Source organism: Chlorocebus sabaeus, chromosome 5 (genome assembly GCF_047675955.1).
Source record: "Chlorocebus sabaeus isolate Y175 chromosome 5, mChlSab1.0.hap1, whole genome shotgun sequence".
Classification (NCBI taxonomy): Eukaryota; Metazoa; Chordata; class Mammalia; order Primates; family Cercopithecidae; genus Chlorocebus; species Chlorocebus sabaeus.
In genome coordinates this window covers 27,314,023-27,336,394 of record NC_132908.1, presented here as the reverse complement: position 1 = coordinate 27,336,394, position 22,372 = coordinate 27,314,023, and the positions used below count along the sequence as shown (strand labels likewise).

At 54.8% G+C, this 22,372-nt stretch overlaps 2 protein-coding genes and 1 long non-coding RNA gene across 3 annotated transcripts; 2 read left to right on the top strand and 1 right to left on the bottom strand.

Moving 5' to 3' along the window:
* The first annotated feature begins 687 nt into the window (after positions 1-687).
* Positions 688-15,594, top strand: TBC1D10B (TBC1 domain family member 10B). The gene is made up of 9 exons (XM_007989956.3): positions 688-1,966; positions 6,514-6,613; positions 6,896-7,003; positions 7,102-7,208; positions 12,828-12,942; positions 13,066-13,131; positions 13,308-13,497; positions 13,842-13,996; positions 14,086-15,594. Exons 1-9 carry the CDS (start codon positions 1,026-1,028, stop codon positions 14,749-14,751), a joined length of 2,448 nt encoding a protein of 815 aa, XP_007988147.1. The 5' UTR covers positions 688-1,025; the 3' UTR covers positions 14,752-15,594.
* Positions 13,352-17,280, bottom strand: LOC103230873 (uncharacterized). Its single transcript, XR_496718.3, has 2 exons — positions 17,172-17,280; positions 13,352-16,374 (listed from the first exon to the last, which is right to left on the bottom strand). It is a non-coding gene; the product is annotated as an uncharacterized lncRNA (long non-coding RNA).
* Positions 17,281-17,323: 43 nt separating this feature from the next.
* Positions 17,324-21,901, top strand: CD2BP2 (CD2 cytoplasmic tail binding protein 2). Its single transcript, XM_007989980.3, has 7 exons — positions 17,324-17,455; positions 17,963-18,066; positions 18,347-18,482; positions 18,606-18,763; positions 18,864-19,299; positions 19,380-19,486; positions 19,572-21,901. Exons 2-7 carry the CDS (start codon positions 17,989-17,991, stop codon positions 19,680-19,682), a joined length of 1,026 nt encoding a protein of 341 aa, XP_007988171.1. The 5' UTR covers positions 17,324-17,455; positions 17,963-17,988; the 3' UTR covers positions 19,683-21,901.
* The last annotated feature ends 471 nt before the right edge of the window (positions 21,902-22,372 follow it).

Below are 22,372 nucleotides of genomic sequence, written 5' to 3'. Positions count from 1 at the left end.
GCTTGTCTCCGGTTGTCACCGACTATCCCTGGGCTGGCACCGCCTGCTGGCAGCGTCTTTGCCCTTTGGATGCTCCCATTGGCTGAGACAGCTATCTATTTTCCTGTCCTGTGGTCGAAGTGGGAGAACACGATCATTGGCTGACGAGGCGAATTAATCTCTAGCTTGCCCTGCCTCCTTCCAGCTGTCATTCCTTACTGACCATTTTGGGAGACCTAAAGAATTCCTCAGCTCTTCCTATTGACTGCGGATGCTGTCTGTCACCGCCTAAAGAGACATCACTGCCTGTTAATTTGACCACCACCTACTCCCCTTTTCATTGGCTCCCTTTTTACCGTTCCTATTGGTCAAGAAGCTGCCAGGCCCCACCTCTTATTTGTACAGCCCCTGCCTCCTCCTCCGCCCTTCCGCGGTCATTCACTCTTCAGTCATATTCATTGGCCAGGAGGTTCAGGCTTCTGCGTTTCTATTGGTTATTTCTTTGGTCCCACCTCCCCCTGCCTTTCTTCGTCCTCTGACTGGTCTTACAGCCCTACGCCTTCTCCGTTTCCTCTTTCCAGATGAGCCACCCCTTTTTCGCCTCCGGCCCCGCCCACGGTTCCAACGATTGGCAGAAGTCCAGCTCTCTCTCTCCCACTATTCGTCCAAATCCTCTGACGAGGCGGGAGAAAAAAGGAGCGCGATGGGCCAGTCCGCGCGCAGGCGTGGAACACCAAGACGCTGGCCGCGGAGCCGGCTCTGCGGCGTGTGCGCAGGCGCGAGGTCGGCGGCTCGCCCCAAGCGGGAGGGAGGGGGCGGCGGCGAGAGCGCGCGAGGGGGTGAAACGGCACTAGCAAGACCCCGGCGCGCGGCGCCCCCGGACCCCTGCCCCGCCTCCGTGCGCCCAGCGGCCGCCCCGCCCCCGGCGCGCGCCGAGCCGCGCCCTTCGCCCTTTCCCCTTTCTCGGCTGGTCTCGCCGGGAGGCCCGAGGGGCGGCGCCTTCTGCGGCCTCCCCGGCGGGGGGATGTGAGGGGCGGCCCGCGGCCATGGAGACCGGCCCGGCGCCCCTGGTGGCCCCGCCGCGCCGTCATGGCGCCCCCGCGGCCCCGTCGCCGCCGCCCCGGGGTTCCCGGGCCGGGCCCGTCGTGGTGGTGGCTCCGGGACCTCCAGTGACTACGGCCACTTCGGCCCCCGTCACCCTGGTGGCCCCCGGGGAGGCGCGGCCCGCCTGGGTCCCGGGGTCGGCCCAGACCTCTGCCCCGGCCCCGGCCCCAGCCCCGGCCGTCACGGGCAGCACGGTGGTGGTGCTGACCCTGGAGGCCTCGCCCGAAGCCCCAAAGCCTCAGGTCCCCTCCGGCCCGGAACCCTCAGAGCCCGCGGCCGTGGCTGGAGCTGAGACGTCGAGGGCTCTGGCCGCAGGGGCAGACTCTCCGAGGACAGAGGAGGCTCGACCCTCACCCGCCCCAGGACCAGGGACCCCCACCGGGACCCCTACCAGGACCCCTTCCAGAACGGCTCCTGGGGCCCTGACCGCCAAACCCCCGCTTGCCCCCAAGCCGGGAACCACAGTGGCCTCAGGAGTGACTGCACGGAGTGCATCAGGACAAGTGACAGGGGGGCATGGAGCTGCCGCAGCAACATCATCAGCAGGACAGGCTCCTGAGGACCCCTTAGGCCCTGGCGCAGGCCCCTCGGGGACTTGTGAGGCTCCGGTAGCTGTCGTGACCGTGACCCCAGCTCCGGAGCCTGCTGAAAACTCTCAAGACCTGGGCTCCACGTCCAGCCTGGGACCTGGCATCTCTGGGCCTCGAGGGCAGGCCCCGGACACGCTGAGTTACTTGGACTCCGTGAGCCTCATGTCTGGGACCTTGGAGTCCTTGGCGGATGATGTGAGCTCCATGGGCTCAGACTCAGAGATAAACGGGCTGGCCCTGCGCAAGACGGACAAGTATGGCTTCCTTGGGGGCAGCCAGTATTCAGGCAGCCTGTGAGTACCAGTGGGCACCCAGCGGGACCGCCTCGGGGAAGCAGAGGTTGGGGGAGGGCGAAACGATACACTTTGCCCAGACTCTGGCAGCCCAGCCTCCTCTGAGGATCCAGGGGGGGTGATCAGTGCGAGCTGCCGTTCCTTGAGCATCCCGAGGTGCCTGTGACATTGGCATGTTAGTGAGTTTCAGACCAGGGGTCAGGAGGTCTAGGTTTAAGCCTTGCCTTTGATGGGTTGTGTGCCCTTGAGCTAGTGGCTTCCCCAGTTCCGTGCCTCAGTTTCTTCCTCTATAAAGTGGATTGAATGAAATGATACCTGAGGTCTTCCCAGCTCTTCGATGGGGAACTCCCGCTACAGGCCGGATATTCTGGAGGATTGGTTGGGCGAGGGTTCTGGTAGAGACCCTTGGTCCCTTAGGGGTAGAGAGCCTGGGAGGGGTGCAGGCATCTCCTTTCCCCCATAGCCCTAGGTCCCAGGGATGGAGTAGAGAGGTGGGGAAGTCTGCCTGATGGAAGGGAGACGGTGCAGTCAGGACCTTGCTGTGAAACAGGGCAGTCTTGTATCTGCACTGAAGTAAAGGGGGTGGGAGAGGCCTCTTCCCCATTTCCTCATCTCCCCAGCCGGGCTTACTCTTTCCTAGTTCCCTCCCGGGCCTGAGTCACTCCCGAGGTAGGGGGTGATTGCCTCTGACTTCTTCCTTCCCCCTCTCTGGATCCTGCCTGTTGTTCCTGTGCCCATTTGACCTGCTGGGCCAGTCAGCCTACGGCATCGCCTTGGCCCTCAGGTGTCAGGCCCCAGGTGCTAAGGATAAATAGTCCTTTTAAGGAGTCAGTCGTCTGGAGAGAAAGACAAGTACTTAAACAGTTGGTTTCAATAGAAGACCTCAGGTTTAGCCTAGAGATCCCCAGAGGGTTTCCTGAGTGCACACAGGCAGGGAGTCAGCTGAACCTGCTCTGAATCGTGGAAAGTAAGTAGGATTTAGTCTTGGCTATGTGTGCAGGGACAGGGGAAAGCCCTGTGGGAAGGTTTTCCAGGCAGGGTTCATGAGCCAACCAAAATCAGAAAGCCTTTGATTGGGTACCAACATGCAGGGTCTTACACGGGAAAGCAACTGAAGTTTGACCCTGGTGCTTTCCAGGCACCAGGCCTTGGTTTATAGATGAAGAAACAGAATTAGTGCAGTTGAGTGAATTGTCCCCCTCAAATAATCTGGATCTGTGTGACCAGTGGCTCTCTCCTCAATAGCAGGCTGTCCTGAGGAACTCGGGCTGAATTCAGTTTGAGGGAGTCCCTCTTGTGTGCCAGGCACTGTGCCGGGTGCTGTTTCTCTGCTTTGTAGCTTTGTTTCTCTAAGATCAGCTTCTCTGCCAGAGAACTCTACCTCTGGGGCAAGACTGACTGTAATTGACATCACTTTCTCAGCGTTCAGTGGCTCGCTGCTGTCCACAGGATGAAGTCCAGGCTCTTTGGCCCGCGCACAGCCTCTCTGGTCACCTCTGCCACCACTCCTCACTGGGTGCTTTGCGCTATGGTTCTGCTGAACTAGTTGTAGTCCTTTCCCCTTCATATTCAGGCTGTGCACCTGACAGGAGTGTTCTTCTCCCCCTTCTTTGCCTGCTAAGTTCTACTCATTTCTTCATGGCTTACCTCAGATGTCCCCTCCTCCAGGAAGCCTTCCCTGATACCCACTGCCCCCACTCCAATTAGATGCCTCTTTGGTGCATCTTTGTCATTGCATTTCCCATACCGTATTACAGTTTTCGCTCCTCTTAGGCTGTAACCTCCTTGAGGGCCAGAAGGTATCTTACTCTTACCAGCCCTTGGTAGAGTTTGGAACTGACTTATGATAGAAATTAATGAGAGATGGTTTCTCTGTTTAAGGAGCTTCTAGAACAAAGGAAACTAACATTTAACGAGCCCCTTCTATTTAACAATTGTTTATATGCAGTTTCTCAATAGTGTTCTCATAACTTTGTGATGTAGGTGGTGGTGTCTTTTTAAATTTTTTTATTTTTTATTTTTTTTTATTTTTTATTTTTTTTTTTTTGAGACGGAGTCTCGCTCTGTCGCCCAGGCTGGAGTGCAGTGGCCAGATCTCAGCTCACTGCAAGCTCCGCCTCCCGGGTTCTCGCCATTCTCCTGCCTCAGCCTCCCGAGTAGCTGGGACTACAGGCGCCCGCCACCTCGCCCGGCTAGTTTTTTGTATTTTTTAGTAGAGACGGGGTTTCACCGGGTTAGCCAGGATGGTTTCGATCTCCTGACCTCGTGATCCGCCCATCTCGGCCTCCCAAAGTGCTGGGATTACAGGCTTGAGCCACCGCGCCCGGCCTAAATTTTTTTATTTTTTTCTTTTGAGACGGAGTTTCGGTCTTGTTGCCCAGGCTGGAGTGCAATGGCACGGTCTCGGCTTACTGCAACCTCCACTTCCCAGGTTCAAGCGATTCTCCTGCCTCAGCCTCCCTAGTATCTGGGATTGAAGGCATGTGCCACCACACCCGACTAATTTTGTATTTTTAGTAGAGACAGGGTTTCACCATGTTGGCCAAGCCTCAGGTGATCCTCCCACCTCGGCCTCCCAAAGTGCTGGGATTACAGGCATGAGCCACCGCGCCTGGCCCAGTGGTATCTTTTTATAATTGAGGAAGGGACTCAGGTCATCCCTTGCCAAGGCTCCCCAGGGTCTCAGAGACGAAACTGAAATTTGAAGTTAGGTGGGTTTGATTCTTTTTTAAAATTTTTATTTATTTATTTATTTTTTTGAGACGGAGTCTCGCTCTGTCACCCAGGCTGGAGTGCAGTGGCCGGATCTCAGCTCACTGCAAGCTCCGCCTCCCGGGTTTACGCCATTCTCCTGCCTCAGCCTCCCGAGTAGCTGGGACTACAGGCGCCCACTACTTCGCCCGGCTAGTTTTTTGTATTTTTTAGTAGAGACGGGGTTTCACTGTATTAGCCAGGATGGTCTCGATCTCCTGACCTTGTGATCCGCCCGTCTCAGCCTCCCAAAGTGCTGGGATTACAGGCTTGAGCCACCGTTCCCGGCCTGGTGGGTTTGATTCTTAAGACCCAAGCTTTCTTCTGTTCCACTCACCTCCTAGTACTGACTCCTACAAGTAACTGAAGAATGTTGGGGCACCATAAGTATGAAGCTCTGACAGAACAGTGGGTAAATAGGGCAGGGAGACCTTTATTTGCCTGGGATGATTTCAGGGAGGAGGAGTAGAGTAAATTGCAGGTGACCCAAGGTATCACAAAAGTTTGATAGGACAAAACTCAGATGGTAGTGTCTAAGGAGACAGAAGTACATTTGGTCTGTATTTTTTTTTTTCATTATTATTTTTTGAGATGGAGTCTTGCTCTGTTGTCCAGGCTGGAGTGCAGTGGCACAATTTTGGCTTGCATCCTCTGCCTCCTGGGTTCAAGCCATTCTCGTGCCTCAGCCTCGCGAATAGCTGGGATTTCAAGCACATGCCACCATGCCTGGCTAATTTTTGCATTTTTTAGTAGAGACACGGTTTTACCATGTTGTCCAAGCTGGTCTCGAACTCCTGACCTCAAATCATCCGCCTGCCTCGGCCTCCCAAAGTGCTGGGATTAGAGGCGACAGCCACCATGCCCGGCCTATTTTATTATTTTATTTTTATTTTTTGTAGAGACAGAATCACATTATGTTGCCCAGGCTGGCTTTGAATTCCTGGCCTCAAGTGATCCTCCTGCCTCTGCTTCCCAAAATGCTGGGATTACAGACATAAGCTACCATGCCTGGCCCTCTAGAGTATTTTATTTTATGGATAGTATTACTTAATGGGCACCTTGCTGTGTGTTATTTTGTATAAACTCTCAACAGACCCCTTCAGGTAGGTATTGTTATTCTCTGCACCTTACAGATGAGGAAATTGAGGCTTAGCAAAATTAAGTGATTTGCTCAAGGTCACACGATGAATAAATGATAAAGCTAGGACTTGGATCCAGATCTAATGCAAAATGTGGCTTTAAAATACTCCATACTCATCCCAGCACTTTCGGAGGCCGAGATGGGCGGATCACGAGGTTAGGAGATCGAGACCATCCTGGCTAACATGGTGAAACCCCGTCTCTACTAAAAAATACAAAAAACTAGCCAGGCGAGGTGGCGGGTGCCTGTAGTCACAGCTACTCGGGAGGCTGAAGCAGGAGAATGGCGTAAACCCAGGAGGCGGAGCTTGCAGTGAGCTGAGATCCAGCCACTGCACTCCAGCCTGGGCGACAGAGCGAGACTCCGTCTAAAAAACAAACAAACAAACAAACAAAATACTCCATACTCTCTCCCCAGATTTGGATGTGTCAGAAGTGAGATTTAAACATGACCTCTGAATAGAGATCCATCAGGGAAGGAAGCCCTTTCAGTGTGCCTTGGGATGACCAAGTGGCCAGACATCCTGATGTTTGGTAGCTCACAGACTATCCAGTTTCTCGTTTGAACTTGGGGAGGTGGCTCGCCTCAGTTCCACCTGCAATGCAGGTTTTACACTATTGCTACTGACCCCTTCTGTGCTCCCCGCACCCTGCAGAGAGAGCTCCATTCCCGTGGACGTGGCTCGGCAGCGGGAGCTCAAATGGCTGGACATGTTCAGTAACTGGGATAAGTGGCTGTCACGGCGATTCCAGAAGGTTTGAGGGCTGAATGGTGGGCAGGGCAATGCGCAAGTTGGGAGGGGCGGCGTGTGCTCCAGGGAAGCCCAGGAAGCTGATAATATCTGCTCTCTAGACCACACTAGGGATAGATGGGCCCTGGCAGGGGAATGACTTTAAAAATTGAAGGCCAGGCCAGGTCCAGTGGAATCAAGCCTATGGGATGTGGGGGGAGTATCCAGGGAGCCTGTGGACTGCTAGGGAAAGCTTGGAGGCTGTGCCGGCCCTTGAAGCTGTCCCCCTCCTGCCACTTTGCCTTAGGTGAAGCTGCGCTGCCGGAAGGGGATCCCCTCATCTCTCAGAGCCAAGGCCTGGCAGTACCTGTCTAATAGCAAGGAACTTCTGGAGCAGAACCCAGGAAAGTTTGAGGTGCGTGCAGCTCCAGGGTTTGGGGACACGTGGCCCTGTCTGTGCAAGGGGTATCAGTTCCCCCAGATCCTGAGGTAATCCCCGCTGTCCCACTGCAGGAGCTGGAACGGGCTCCTGGGGACCCCAAGTGGCTGGATGTGATTGAGAAGGACCTGCACCGCCAGTTCCCTTTCCACGAGATGTTTGCTGCTCGAGGGGGGCATGGGTAAGGTGGCCAGACCATGGGGATCAGTCAGCAAACATTGGCTGGAGGATCCACCTTTTATCTAGGTGGATACAAGACTGAATTGAAAGTGGTTTTTGCCCTCCAGGACTTGTAGAAGAGAGATCTGTAATGGACTAAGTGTCAAGCCATGTCAAAGGAACTGTCTCGGGAAGGAGACTCGACTCGGGTTGTGTGTGGGGGCACATCACGGGCTCCTTGAAGAGCTTGCATTTGGGCTGGGTTTTGGAGAGGTGGGAGCTATAGCAGTGGAGCAGGGTTTTCCTGCCTGGGGGTTATGGAAAAGATCACCAGGGACCCTTAAATGCTATGCCAAGGCATTTGGAATTTTGTTCTATAGACCAAGCTTCCTCCAGATGTCAATATATACTGTTCCCTAGGAGTATGCAAGGTGATCTTAGGGAGTTCTCGGATGAACGTTTTTTTTTTTTTTTTTTTGAGATGGAGTCTTCCTTTGTGTTTTTTTTTTTTTTTTTTTTTTTTTGAGATGGAGTCTCGCGCTGTCGCCCAGGCTGGAGTGCAGTGGCTCGATCTCGGCTCACTGCAAGCTCCGCCTCCCGGGTTCACGCCATTCTCCTGCCTCAGCCTCCTGAGTAGCTGGGACTACAGGTGCCCGCCACCATGCCCGGATAATTTTTTGTATTTTTAGTAGAGACGGGGTTTCACCGTGGTCTCGATCTCCTGACCTTGTGATCCGCCCGCCTTGGCCTCCCAAAGTGCTGGGATTACAGGCGTGAGCCACTGCGCCCAGCCTAGAGTCTTCCTTTGTTGCCCAGGCTGGAGTGCAGTGGTTCGATCTTGGCTCACTGCAACCTCTGCCTCCCAGGTTCAAGCAATTCTCATGCCTCAGCCTCCTGAGTAGCTGGGATTATAGGTGCACACTATCATGCCTGGCTCATTTTTGTGTTTTTAGCAGAGACGGGGTTTCACAATGTTGGCCAGGCTGGTCTTGAACTCCCAACCTCAAGTGATATGCCCGCCTTGGCCTCTCAAAGTGCTGGGATTACAGGTGTGAGCCAGGCCAGATGGAATTTTTTTTTTTTTTTTTTTTTTTTTTTTTGAGATGGAGCTTTGCTCTTGTCGCCGAGGCTGGAGTACAGCGGCACGATCTCGACTCACTGCAACCTCTGCCTCCTGGATTCAGGTGATTCTCCTGCCTCAGCCTCCGAAGTAGCTGGGATTACAGGTGCCTGCCATCATGCCCGGTTAATTTTTGTATTTTTAGTAGAGATGGGGTTTCACCATGTTGGCCAGGCTGGTCTCGAACCCCTGACCTTTGGTGATCTACCTGCCTCGGCCTCCCAAAGTGCTAGGATTATAGACATGAGCCACCATGGTCGGCCAGACAATTTTGTTTGTTTGTTTGTTTGTTTGTTTTTTGTTTTGAGACGGAGTCTCGCTCTGTCACCCAGGCTGGAGTGCAGTGGCCGGATCTCAGCTCACTGCAAGCTCTGCCTCCCGGTTTCACGCCATTCTCCTGCTTCAGCCTCCCAAGTAGCTGGGACTACAGGCGCCTGCCACCACGCCTGGCTAATTTTTTTTATATTTTAGTAGAGACGGGGTTTCACCATGTTAGCCAGGATGGTCTTGATCTCCTGACCTCGTGATCCGCCCGTCTCGGCCTCCCAAAGTGCTGGGACAGACAATTTTTTTAATCAATAATTCATCCTTTAGCAAATATTTATTTAGCATCTGCCATCTTCCAGGCACTGTCTAGTCACAAATGATTGCAGTGAACAAAAAACGAAAAACTCCTCTCATGGTGTTTATATTTTAGTGGAGACAAACAATAAATCAGGGAAAGGAACGTATGTTGTATGTGAAATGATGGTAAGCATTAGGAGGTTATTTTTATTTTTACTTTTATTTGTTTTTTGATAGGATGGGTTTTCATCATGTTGCCCAGGCTGGTCTTGAACTCCTGGGCTCAAGTGATCTGCCCGCCTCATCTTCCTTAAGTGCTGGGATTACAGGCGTGAGCCACTGTGCCTGGGCCTAAAGAGCACTTTAAAGCAAGAGGGAAATAGAGAATGTGAGTGGGGATGGGGTTATAAATGACTTGATCCCACTTATGTTTTAAAAGGGTCATTCTGGCTACCATGCTGAGAACAGACTATAGGGAGACAAGGACGGAAACGAACCAGTTAGGAGACTTCCTGTAATCCAGAGGGGGTGAGAGCTAGACCAGCATGGTAGCAGCGGGAGTATGGAGAGAAGTGGTTGGATTCTGGATATATTTTGAAGATCGAGTCAAAGGGATTTGCCAATGGAGTGTGAGGGGAGAGAGGGGAGTAGGGTTTTTGGCCTGAGAAATGAGAAGAATGGAGTTGCTGTTTACTAATATAGATGGGGTAAAGGTAGCTGTGGGGGGCATATCAGGAGCTCAGTTTTGGAACGTTTATTTTTTATTTTTATTTTTTGAGACAGAGTCTCGCTCCATTGCCCAGGCTGGAATGCAGTGGCGCCACTTCAGGTCACTGCAACCTCCGCCTTCCGGGTTCAAGCAATTCTCCTGCCTCAGCCTCCTGAGTAGCTGGAATTACAGGTGCCCGCCACCATGCCCAGCTAAGTTTTGTATTTTTAGTAGAGACAGGGTTTCACCATGTTGGCCAGGCTGGTCTCGAACTCCTGACCTCAAGTGATCTGCTTACCTCGGCCTCCCAAAGTGCTGGAATTACAGGTGTGAGTCTCCGTGCCCAGCAGGGAACATTAAATTTAAAATGCTTATTGGACCTCTAGATGGAGATGTAAGTTCAGTGTACAATATACACAAACCTGGATTTCAGGGCAGACGTTTAAACTGGAGATAAATTGGAAATTAAGAGTCGTCAACTTATAGAGGGACTAAATCTTACCCAGGAGACTGGATGAAGTCACCAAGGCAACAAATGTAGACACAAAAGGAATCGATGCGCAACATCCAGCGATTGAGCCCTGCAGCTCCAATATTTTGAGAATGGAAAGATGAGAAAGAGCTGGTAAAGGAGACTGGAATGAGAAGCTAGAGGTAGGAGGAGGACCAGGAGCGTGTGATTGGGAGCAAAGTGAAGCGGGGTTTCAAGGGTCAGCTGTGTGAAATGCTGCTGAAGGGTCCAATAAAGTCCAGCCTGAAAACTGACCTCTGGATTGCACACTGGAGAAGTCAATAGTGACCATGTTAAAAACAGTCTTGTGGCTGGGCGCGGTGACCTGATCACCTGAGGTCGAGAGTTCAAGACCAGCCTGGCCAACATGGTGAAACCCCGTCTCTACTAAAAATATTTTAAAAAGGCCAGGCACAGTGGCTCATGCCTGTAATCCCATCACTTTGGGAGGCAGAGGCGGGGGCGGCTCATGAGGTTAGAAGTTTGAGACCATCCTGGCTAACACAGTGAAACCCCATCTCTACTAAAAAAAAAATACAAGAAATTAGCCAGGTGTGGTGGTGGGCTCCTGTAGTCCCAGCTACTCAGGAGGCTGAGGCAGGAGAAGGGTGTGAACCTGGGAGGCGGAGCTTGCAGTGAGCTGAGACGGCACCATTGTACTCCAGCCTGGGCAATAGAGGAGACTCCATCTCAAAAAAAAAAAAAAATTAGCTGGGTGTGGTGGCAGGTGCCTGTAATCCCAGTTACTCGGGAGGCTGAGGCAGGTTGCAGTGAGCCGAGATCGTGCCATTGCACTCCAGCCTGGGCAACAAGAGCAAAACTCTGTCTCAAAGAAAAAAAAAAATAGTTCTGTGGCCGGGCGTGGTGGCTCACACCTGTAATCCCAGCACTTCAGGAGGCTGAGGCAGGCGGATCACCTGAGGTCAGGAGTTTTTTGAGACCAGCATGGAGAAACCCCATCTCTACTAAAAATACAAAATTAGCCGGGCGTGGTCGGGAGGCTGAGGCAGGAGAATTGCTTAAACCTGGGAGAAAGAGGTTGCAGTGAGCCAAAATCACGCCATTGTACTCTAGCCTGGGCAAGGGGAGTGAAACTCTTGTCTCCAAACAAAAACAGTTTTGTGTGGAGCAGTGGGTGAAACCCTGACTGGAGAATGGGAGGAAAGAGATTGAAGACAGTGAATTTATAGGTAGGGAAAGAAACAGTGTGGTATTTGGAGAGAAGAGAGGGGTAAAGAGACTTGTTTTTTTTGGTTTTATTTTGTTTTGAGACAGTCTTGCTCTGTCACCCAGGCTGGAGTGCAGTGGTGTGATCTTGGCTCACTGCAACCTCTGCCTCCCAGATTCCTGGATTCAAGTGATTCTCCCACCTCAGCCTCCCAAGTACCTGGGATCACAGGTGCCCGCCACCACACCTGGCTAATTTTTGTATTTTTAGTAGAGATGGGGTTTCGCCATGTTGGCTAGGCTGGTCTCAAACTCCTGACCTCAGGTGATCCACCCACCTTGGCCTCCCAAAGTGCTGGGATTACAGGCCTGAGCTACTGCGCCTGGCGAAGAGACCTTTTTTTTTTTTTTTTTTTAAGCTCAAAGAAATAACAGCACATAGGTATGCTTGTGGGAATGGTGTAGTGGAGAGAGAAATTGATAGTGCAGGAGCAAGGGGAGGGCTGTTGGAGTGGTGGCCTGTACAGGCGAGAGGGGATGGGATCCTGGGCCCAAGTGGAAAGGAAGTGCTTGCCAGGATCACAGACTCTTCACCCATAGCAACAGGGAGAAGGCAGGGACACAGAAGCAGGCAGGTGGGTGATGGGCGTGGGTGCTTGTGGAAGTTACATATTTATTTTAATATGCATTAGGTAAAATAACCATTATCAAACCTGTCATTTCGTGGATGCTTTTGCAAAGTGGAGAAAAAATGTCAAGTAAATAATAGTAGGGTGGTATGCAGATAAAATACAAATGAAGATCACACTTGAATGCCTGGAGTTTTGGGAAAAGCTATTCTGAGCACTGGTCAGGAGGAGGATGTGTGAGACTGGAGGCAGGGAGAGGATTTGGGAGGTCATTTTTTCTGGGCAAGAAATGGAAGTCTGAGCTGCGAATGGCTGTGGAGGTGGAGAGCAGGCAGGAGTGGAATTCAGAGTGCAGTGCTGCTTAGGCTTGGAGGAAGAGGCTCTTTTCTGATGTGGGGCTGAGTGAATGGAAGTCCTGGACATGGCAGTGGGGCACCCTCAAGAGGAGCAGGTCTAGGGTGCAGATTTTATTCTTTTGTATGCAGAGATAAGAGAAAGGGCTGAGGCACAGCTGGCTTCCAAGCCTTCCCCAAGAACCATGAAATCCAGTGAGATCCATAAGGCAGGCCCTGCTCTGGGGAGCTCCTGCTTTGCGGTAACAAAGACATTCAGTGCTAGAGCAGGGCTGATGCTGCGGCTGTGGAAAGCTTCCTGGAGAAAATGACCTGGAAGGTTTCTGGGATGTGGCAGAGGAAGGAGGGTGAGGGTGCAGCCTGTGCTGGGATGGCAGGGAGCATGTGGAGTGTGTAGCCAAAGGCGGAGCCCTGGGGCCTGGAGTGCTCTGCTGTGGGTTGAGCCTTTAGCTGAAGCTTGCTCAGCAGGACTGGACAGGTGGATGGAAGGTCCTGGTAGTAAAGCTCTGGGATGAATCTGGAACTGGGCTTGGGAATAGAGCTCTTGGCCCCTGTGACTGCCCTCATGGTCTTCCCCAACCCCCACAGGCAACAGGACCTGTACCGAATCCTGAAGGCCTACACCATCTACCGGCCTGACGAGGGTTACTGCCAGGCCCAGGCCCCCGTGGCCGCGGTCCTGCTCATGCACATGCCTGCGGAGGTCAGCGCCCTGGTTCTGGGCCGGGAGGGGCAGGGGGGATCTCAGCCTGCAGTGGTGATGGGGGAGCTCCCTGCTCCCTGCTTCTCAGGCCCCACCCCTCCTCCTTGTTCTTGCTCTTCTCAGCAAGCCTTTTGGTGCCTGGTGCAGATCTGCGACAAGTACCTGCCAGGTTACTACAGTGCAGGGCTGGTGAGTGTCTGAAGGCTGGGTGCATCCAGGGCTGTGGCATTTCCTCCAGGCTGCAGGGAGGTCCTTGCCTTGCCCCACCCTGGCCTTCTCAGCCTCTGCCCACAGGGCCTGCCAGTTCTCCCCTGATGGGGGCACAGCTGACTTAGCCCTCTTCTCATGACTTGTCCCACCTGTAGGAGGCCATTCAGCTGGATGGGGAGATCTTTTTTGCGCTCCTGCGCCGGGCCTCTCCGCTGGCGCATCGCCACCTGCGGCGGCAGCGCATCGACCCTGTGCTCTACATGACGGAGTGGTTCATGTGCATCTTCGCCCGTACCTTGCCCTGGGCATCGGTGCTGCGTGTCTGGGACATGTTTTTCTGTGAAGGTACTTCTGTGGTCCTCCAGGCCATGAGGGGCTATGGTGGCTACCAGGGGTTTTGTCATATTTCTGGTGGTCCCTGGACAAAAGGTACTTGTGGGTGGAGGTTTCACCATAAGCAGCTGGGGGCTGGAGAAACAGGCCTGATTTTGGTTCTGCCACCAACCTAGAGCCTGCTCTCCCTGCCAAGATCCTGAGACTGATAGCAGCTCATTTCCTTTCATGGGGCCTCAGTTTCCTCATCTGAGATTGGCAGTAGATGGGGATGAGGGCTGTGAGTCCATCCTAATCAGGACAGGCTGAGATCCTGGGTCTGACCACCCTGTGCTCTCTACTCTTCACCCCTGCAGGCGTTAAGATCATCTTCCGGGTGGCCCTGGTCCTGCTGCGCCACACGCTGGGCTCGGTGGAGAAGCTGCGCTCCTGCCAAGGCATGTATGAGACCATGGAGCAGCTGCGTAACCTGCCCCAGCAGTGCATGCAGGAGGACTTCCTGGTGCACGAGGTAGGCCTGCACCCTCAGCACAGCCCCTGCCTGCATCAGCCCGCTCCCACCCTCAGCTCCATTCTGGTATGCACTTCCTCTCTGTCCAGGTGACCAATCTGCCAGTGACAGAAGCACTGATTGAGAGGGAGAATGCAGCCCAGCTCAAGAAGTGGCGGGAAACACGCGGGGAGCTGCAATATCGGCCCTCACGGCGACTGCATGGCTCCCGGGCCATCCATGAGGAGCGCCGGCGGCAACAGCCACCCCTGGGCCCCTCCTCCAGCCTCCTCAGCCTCCCTGGTCTCAAGAGCCGAGGCTCCAGGGCAGCTGGAGGGGCTCCCTCCCCACCGCCTCCCGTCCGCAGGGCCAGTGCTGGGCCTGCCCCAGGGCCTGTGGTCACTGCTGAGGGACTGCATCCATCCCTTCCCTCACCCACTGGCAACAGCACCCCATTGGGTTCCAGCAAGGAGACCAGGAAGCAGGAGAAGGAGCGGCAGAAACAGGAGAAGGAGCGGGAGAAGGAGCGGCAGAAGCAGGAGAAGGAGCGGGAGAAGGAGCGGCAGAAGCAGGAGAAAGAGCGGGAGAAACAGGAGAAGGAGCGGGAGAAGCAGGAGAAGGAGCGGGAGAAGCAGGAGAAGGAGCGGCAGAAGCAGGAGAAGAAGGCTCAAGGCCGGAAGCTTTCGCTTCGTCGAAAGGCAGATGGGCCCCCAGGCCCCCACGATGGTGGGGACAGGCCCTCAGCAGCCGAGGCCCGGCAGGACGCTTACTTCTGACCTCTGCCCTGGGGCTGGACTGCATGGCCCCCTTCTTTCCCTCAGCCAAGAGCAGGCCTGGCCCGAGGTGCCACCCCCTAGCCCCTCGGCAGGCTGTCCCTCACTGGGGAAAGTGGCTTGGTTCCCTGTCTCCTCACCAGCTGCTGATCCCTACACGGGCAGGACAGATGGGCAGCTGCAAACGAGTCTGGAGCCTCTCATCTCCCATGAGGCTCAGCTGGGGTCTTTGTCGCTCCTGCCCCAGTTCCCTCTGGGTCCCCTACTAGGTGCTGTCCTGATTGGCCCGTTGTCATCCCAGGGGTGACTCCTGGTGATGGGAGTCAGCAGTTTCAAATTCTTACACTCCATGGCTCCCCTTACCATGAGGTGGAGCTGGCTTCCTTTTCCCTGTCTTCAGCCCTCCCTGTCTCCAATTCCTGGCCAGGGCTCTCCTTCTGGACCTTTCTGTGTTGTAATTATGTACAGAGGATGGGGTTGGCCTGGGGTGGGGATGCTCGCTTTTGTCTTCTGTCCTTTGGTTCTCCTTCCATAATGCTCCTGTACCCAGTTTATTTAAGGGGGCATGCACTGGAATAGGAAATGTCCCCCATATCCCTTCCCGCACCCTGCTGTGCACCCTCCAAACCCACCTTGCTCTGTGTTCTCAGGCCCCCCTGCTTTGTCTCACCAGGACCCCTACCTTTCACCTTGTTCCCTTCCACCCCTCCAGTTAGTCCCTATCTGGGTAAGGGTCTTCCCTTGAGCTCCAGGGGGTGGAACCCAATGTTTACATTCTCTTCTGTCTCTGCCCCCACCCCATGCAGCGCTTTGAGGAATCAGAAAAGAACCAGCTGTTGTACCTGAGTCTGTCTCCTGCCTTGTTACTTGATGGGGGTTGGGGTGGGGTAAGGATGAGGGAGGGAAGGGAGAGACAGCCAGGACCTGGCTCTCTGTTAAAACAGTCTGCTGCCTTGGCAAGTAGGTATCTCTTGGCTTTGGGTACATCTCTCAAGTCACTCATCAGACACTGGTTGAGCTCCTACTCCAGCTTTGCCTGGGATGTGCTGTCTCCATTGTCACTGGCTGCCTGGAGCTCTCTAGGTACCACCTGCAGCACCCAGATCTGCTTCCCAAAGTGCTCATGCAACTCCTGGAAGCTGGAGTGGGCCCTCATGGTGGCTAGAAAGCCACTGTCCTCTGGGCATGAGATGGGTTCTTGGCCAGCTGCCTGGCACAGCTCCCGGTATTAGGTCTTGAGTGGGGGCAGCAGCCCAGCCAGCCACCTCCAGCTCACACCAGCCAGTGCCCACAGCCAAGTCTCCAGGTTTTCCTGGGTTTCTGCAGCCAGCTTGTAGGCCTGCCCACCCCAGGAGTCAGGATGGTAAAGGCATAGGGTTCTTAAGGTGTAGCTCCACCTGGCAGTTCTCCAACGGGATGAGGCCCAGGGGTGCATGATGGGTCTGGTGTTCTAGGTAGAAGAGGTTTCCTTGGAGGATGAACCATGGGCACTGGTAGCTGAGGTTTCGGGTCCCCTTCTTTAGCAAGATGCCTTCCTGGTCTGGGGCCTGTGTTCTGTAACCATGGAAGAAACTGAGCATGGACTTTCTGTGCAGTTCTATCGTGATCCAATATGGGAGGAAATCCCTAGGGAGAGAGAAGTGGCCCATCTAGTTGCCTTGGGGAAGACTAGGGGAACTCTCACACTGTCCTCGTCTGGCTCCAGCAGGTGCCGCCTGGGCGGTCTTGGCTTAGGGGGATGCAGGCTCCGAGTGTCCTCAAGAGCTAGAGGTTCCAGTACAGGGGCTGACCCCCGCCACCTCCCCCAGTCCCGCTTCTGCTTGGGCCACATTCTGTTACCTGGGCACGAGTTGCTAGGCCCTGTTTGCTCAGAGGGGCTTCATGCTACAGAGAGGCACTGTTGCCCTTTTCCAGGCTTATCTGAGAGCAGGGCACAAGGGACTTCTGGCCTGGGTACTGGTGCCAATGCCACCTCTCCAGTGATGGCTCTCCCACCTCAGAAGCCAGGAACTCGCCCAGGGTATGGGCGTGGGACAAATAACTTCCCCTGGGTCCTAAAGGGAGCTGTGTCCAGAAAGTGCCCCGAGAGCCGTCCAGGGGCCCCAGGCTGGCCATCGGGAGAGCCAGGCTTCCCCTCGGGGAGGGCAAGGCTCCACCTCTCAGACTAGGAGAGCTTACCACTGGACCATAGGAGTGGGAAGGCAGGATTTCTAACGAGACGGTAGGGGCGCTGAGCCCTCAGCCCTGGGGGAAGGGTGACTCGAACCCAGGACAGGAAAACGGGGCAGCGACCCACTGGCCCTGCTCGGACTTTGCCCCTCCATCCTGACCCTGGGCGACCCTTTAAGTAGATGCTCTCGTTTTTCTCCAGAGCCTCTACTGCTTGAATGAGGGAATCGAAGGTACTTCCGGCCATTTCTCACCCCCGGTCAGAGTGTAGGCATTCTCAGGTCCCCTCTTCTCGCCATTGTCCTCCCACGCGACTGACGTCACTTCTTGCGGGAGAGAGGGTGGAGGCGTCTTCCCTCGCTCACCGCGTACTTCCGCCCGCTCTTCCAGTTAGTTCCCTAACCTGAGTGAAGCCACTTCCGGGCTTCCCGGGCGCCTTCCACAGTCCTCTTCCGGGTGATGGCGGCCGGGTGCCCCGGATGTAGCCTTGGCGCAAGCTTCTCTTCTTTTCGCCACCTCGCCTCCCGCGGAGTCCCAGGTGAGCGCGCGAGGGTGGGATAGCCCAGATCCCGGTGGCCCTCTAATTTGTACACAGCCCGGGACAGTTGGGGCTCACCACACGGAATTGGGAGTTCGGAGCAGGGAGGAACGGGGTGGCGAGAGCCCCAGGTCCTGGGTCTGCCCGGGCCCCGCGAGCTCCGAGAGAGCCAGAGTAGGAGGCGGGGGTCAGCCGGTCGAGCCAGTGGCGCCCAGACTGCGGGGGCTGGAGTTGGGAGCGGTCACGTGGTGAAGCCTGTCCCCTGTTGGCCAGGGTCAGGGGATCCAGAGGGTCCGCTCCTCCGTCCCCACCCCATTTAACTCGCGGATGCTAGACCCAAGTCCTGCAGGCCTCCTGGCTGCCAGCTTCTTTTCAGCCCTTGCTTTTGTGCTCCCTCCGCTCCCAAACTGTACCTGTCACAGACCAGGAAAAATATTTGCTGTGCTGGGTCCTCTGGTGGCGAGTCCCCTCCTCACCCCATTCTCTTTCTCTGCATCCTTTTCTCAGCTTGAGAAACACCTCTCTGCCCCGTCATGCCAAAGAGGAAAGTGACCTTCCAAGGCGTGGGAGATGAGGAAGATGAGGATGAAATCAGTGTCCCCAAGAAGAAGGTGAGGGGGCCAGACTCCTTTGTGTAGGGGAAAGAGAGGAGCTAGAAGCCTGAGGAGAAAGAAAGCTGGCGGGAGTGGGGCGGGGCAGGCAGGCAGAGAAAAGCCTAGTTTTTTCAGGTTCTCTGAGGAATGGGTTGGGAGCATCTTCAGTGTGGGTCCTAAAATATTTGGGGAAGTAGTCGAGATCCTGAAATATTTGGGGAATATTTGGGTCCAGATCCGGAAGTATCTGGGGAGGTAGCCAGTAACCTGCATTTCTTGACTTGACTCCTGCTCACAGCTGGTGGACCCTGTGGCTGGGTCAGGGGGTCCTGGGAGCCGCTTCAAAGGCAAACACTCTTTGGATAGCGATGAGGAGGATGATGATGATGGGGGGTCCAGCAAATACGACATCCTGGCCTCAGAGGATGTAGAAGGTGAGCTGTACCCAAGAATACACTGCTGGAGAAACAAGTAGGGGCCTCTGGTGGTGTGGAGCGAGGGAGGCTCCGGTCTCTTTTTTCCATGCCTAGAAAAGGGCACCTGTGTCTTTGGTGCAGGTCAGGAGGCAGCCACACTCCCCAGCGAGGGGGGTGTTCGGATCACACCCTTTAACCTGCAGGAGGAGATGGAGGAAGGACACTTTGATGCTGATGGCAACTACTTCCTGAACCGGGATGCTCAGATCCGAGACAGCTGGCTGGATAACATTGACTGGGTGCGTCCCAGGGGCTGGTGTGGCTGGGGCCTGGGAGTGGCAGATGCTAGGCCTGCTCCCATGGCAGTTCGTGGGAAATCACTGCATCTTTCCATTACAGGTGAAGATCCGGGAGCGGCCACCTGGCCAGCACCAGGCCTCAGACTCGGAGGAGGAAGACAGCTTGGGCCAGACCCCAATGAGTGCCCAAGCCCTCTTGGAGGGACTTTTGGAGCTCCTGTTGCCTAGAGAGACAGTGGCTGGGGCACTGAGGCGTCTGGGGGCCCGAGGAGGAGGCAAAGGGAGCAGCAAGGGGCCTGGGCGTCCCAGTTCCCCTCAGCGCCTGGACCGGCTCTCTGGGTTGGCCGACCAGATGGTGGCCCGGGGCAACCTTGGCGTGTACCAGGAAACAAGGGAACGGTTGGCTATGCGGCTAAAGGGTTTGGGGTGTCAGACCCTGGGACCCCACAATCCCACACCCCCACCCTCCCTGGACATGTTTGCTGAGGAAGTGGCAGAGGAGGAACTGGAGACCCCAACGCCTACCCCGAGAGGAGGTAAGCTTGGAGGACAGAGGAGGGGGCAGTGGGCGGGAAGTGAGACACTGGAGGCCAAATGGCTTTGCCTGTTATTTTAGAAGCAGAGTCGCCAGGAGATGGTCTGGTGGATGTGATGTGGGAATATAAGTGGGAGAACACGGGGGATGCCGAGCTGTATGGGCCCTTCACTAGTGCCCAGATGCAGGTGAGCTGCTTTCTCCCTCCTTCTGGCTTGTCCCTGCTTCCCCTACTCCTGTCAGTCCTTCCCCAGCTCTGCCCTCTCCTTGCAGACCTGGGTGAGTGAAGGCTACTTCCCGGATGGTGTTTATTGCCGGAAGCTGGACCCCCCTGGTGGTCAGTTCTACAATTCCAAACGCATTGACTTTGACCTCTACACCTGAGCCTGCTGGGGGCCCAATTTGGTGGGTCCTTCTTTCCTGGACTTTGTGGAGGAGGCACCAAGTGTCTCAGGCAGTGAGGAAATTGGAGGCCATTTTTCGGTCAATTTCCCTTTCCCAATAAAAGTCTTTAGTTGTGTATTGGGGCCTTGGCTGTGCTGACGGCCAGAAGCCAGGGGCCTTCTCCACAGCCACTTTTGACTTGCCTTGGTCCCTGAGTGTTTGCTCCCATGAAAATCTTCTTTGGAGGTGCCTGTCAGGTGTCCTGTGGCCTCACTGCCTGGACTCTGCTTGCCGTGTAAACACCCCCAACTGCGCTACTCTGTGTTCCTCTCCGAGGTTTGTTGTTTGATTCCCCTTAGGTCTTTGGCTTTCAGGATGTCAGATTCTTTGTCCTTGTAGCCACCAGGGGATGGAGCCCCAGAAGTGGAGCTTTTAGGCCTGGAAGGACCGGGGCATGGAGAAGACATTGGGTCCCTGTTGGGGGTGAGCATGGAAACCTTTTACTCTTGCTCCACCCTCTCAAGCTCCATAGACGCTGGGCAGAAGTGGGATGAGTGGTCCAAGACCGAGATCCCTAAGGTTCTGAGAGCCGGTATCTTCCCTAGCCTGGCTTTCCTCTCTCCTTGCAGTTGTTCCCACAGCCCTTCAGTGAAATGCAAACTCAGTGGCCAAGCGTGGGCCAAGCGTGCATTGTACTGGCACAGAGGGGCAGTGACTCAGTGGAGGTCACAGGAATCAAAGGGCTGGCCCAGAACCAATGGGCTCCTTTCCCAGACCTTTCTTGGCACAAAACCTTTGCTGCCTGGCCTTTGAGGCCCTGCGGCCTACATTCTCTCGGCCCCACTAGGTGCCTGGCACAGGGCTAGTGCCTTGAGGAAACTGAGGTTGCTGGGCTGGTCCCCTTCCAGGAATTCAGAGTCTGGTGGCAGAGGCATGGGAGATAGGTGTAATTCTGTAGCCTGGTCCTGGCACCTTCCACCCCCCACCCCCCACCAGCATTGCCTTACGCCTTCCTTGCACCATATTAGATGGTTTCTTCCAGTTTTCCATTCTGGCTGCCCCTTGGAGTCTCCTGGGGAGCTGTAATATTTTTTTGGATATTCGGATTGAGCTGGTCTAGGTTGTGGCCCAGGCATTGGGTATTTCGGAAGCCCCCAGGTATTTTCAGTTTGCAGCCAGGCGGGGAGAGAGTCCCTGGGTCCGACCCCCATGGTCGAGGCACCCCTAGTGGGAGGGCTGGCTCCTGGACCCCACCGTGGTTGTAGAGCTGAGCGTGTGTGTGACTTTAGTGGGGTCCGTTAGTTAACGGGGATCTGGGCACCGGAGCTGCAGGACACTTGGAATCCCAGGGCAGAAAGGGCCAGACGAGCAACTAGGAAAGACTTGGGGGCCAGGGCAGAGTGGGGTTACCTGACTCTCTTGTGAGGCCTGCTCTAGTGCCTGCTCACACTGGAATTTCATTCACTCCAAGAAGCCATCAGGGGTAAGATACCTTCCTTTAAACGTCACTAAGAAAGAAGAGGCCTGCCAGTGACGCAGTAAGATGCCATTGATCTAAAGATGTGTCTTGATTTCAGAAAGGTCCGGAAGTGGAAAGCAGGTGTCAGGGCTGAGGTACAGGGTTCACCTGTAGGCCCCAGGGATGGTCTCTCAGGGGTGCCGAGTGAGTGCATGGTAAATCAGTGGAGCCCAGGGGCGCCTCCTGCTGGTGTCCTCCAGGCACTCAAACCTAGCCCTTCCGAAGCCGACCTCACGTGACCTCACAGCCCCTCCTTAGGGTGCCTCACTGATGACGGTGGTGGGTGGAATAACAGCCACCAAAGATGTCCAGGTTCTGAACCCCAGAACCTGGGAAAGTGTTACCTTGTATGGCAAAAGGGACCTGGCGCCTCTGCTTCGGTTCAGGATTTCATGGTGGGGAGATGACCCTGGGTGGTTGAGGTGGGCCCCGAGTAATAATCATGGGGGCCCTTACAAGGGAAAGGGAGTCGGGAGGGTCTGCGCGTGAAGCAAGGAAGCTTCTGGCTCTGAAGATGGCAAGAAGGCCCAGAGCCAGGCAGTGAGGTGGCCCCTGGAGGAGCTGAAAAAGGCATTGGATTCTGCCCCAGAGCCTCTGTGGAGAAACAAAGCCGCACTGACACAACTTCAGCCCGGTGAAAATCATTTTGGACTCCTGACCTCTAGAACTGTAAGATAATAAATTGGTGTGGTTTTCAGCCTCTCAGTGTGTGGTAATTTGTTAACAGCCCCAGTAGGAAACAACTAGTCATGCATCCAGCGGACGCCTCATGAACCACCCGATCTCGCTAAGTTCTCCCTTCCTGTGACCACATTGCTATTTCAGGTCCCTGTCAGGACTTATAAATGTGGCTGTCTCTTGCTAGGGTGGCCTTTATAGTGCATCTGAATCAGCACTCCTTGGCTTTTTATTTGTTTTGTTTTTAGAGACAGGGCCTTACCTAGGCTGGAGTACAGTGGTGTGATCATAGCTCACTGCAGCCTTGAACTCCTGGGTTCAAGTGATCCTCCCACCTCAGCCTCCTATGTAGCTGGGTCTACAGGAGTACACCACTTCACCTGGCTAATTAAGAAACTTTTTTTTTTTTTTTTTGTAGTGGCAGGATCTTGCTTTGTTGCCCAGGCTAGTCTCAAACTCCTGCACTCAACTGATCCTCCCAGCTCAGCCTCCC

Excerpts from the sequence above, each read along its gene's own strand:
- CD2BP2 (XM_007989980.3), top strand. The coding sequence starts at position 17,989 with ATGCCAAAGAGGAAAGTGACCTTCCAAGGCGTGGGAGATGAGGAAGAT. Across the intron at positions 19,300-19,379 it reads AACGCCTACCCCGAGAGGAG|AAGCAGAGTCGCCAGGAGAT; the intron begins GTAAGCTTGGAG and ends CTGTTATTTTAG. Across the intron at positions 19,487-19,571 it reads TCACTAGTGCCCAGATGCAG|ACCTGGGTGAGTGAAGGCTA; the intron begins GTGAGCTGCTTT and ends CTCTCCTTGCAG.
- TBC1D10B (XM_007989956.3), top strand. The coding sequence starts at position 1,026 with ATGGAGACCGGCCCGGCGCCCCTGGTGGCCCCGCCGCGCCGTCATGGC. Across the intron at positions 12,943-13,065 it reads TCATGCACATGCCTGCGGAG|CAAGCCTTTTGGTGCCTGGT; the intron begins GTCAGCGCCCTG and ends TGCTCTTCTCAG. Across the intron at positions 13,498-13,841 it reads GGACATGTTTTTCTGTGAAG|GCGTTAAGATCATCTTCCGG; the intron begins GTACTTCTGTGG and ends TCACCCCTGCAG.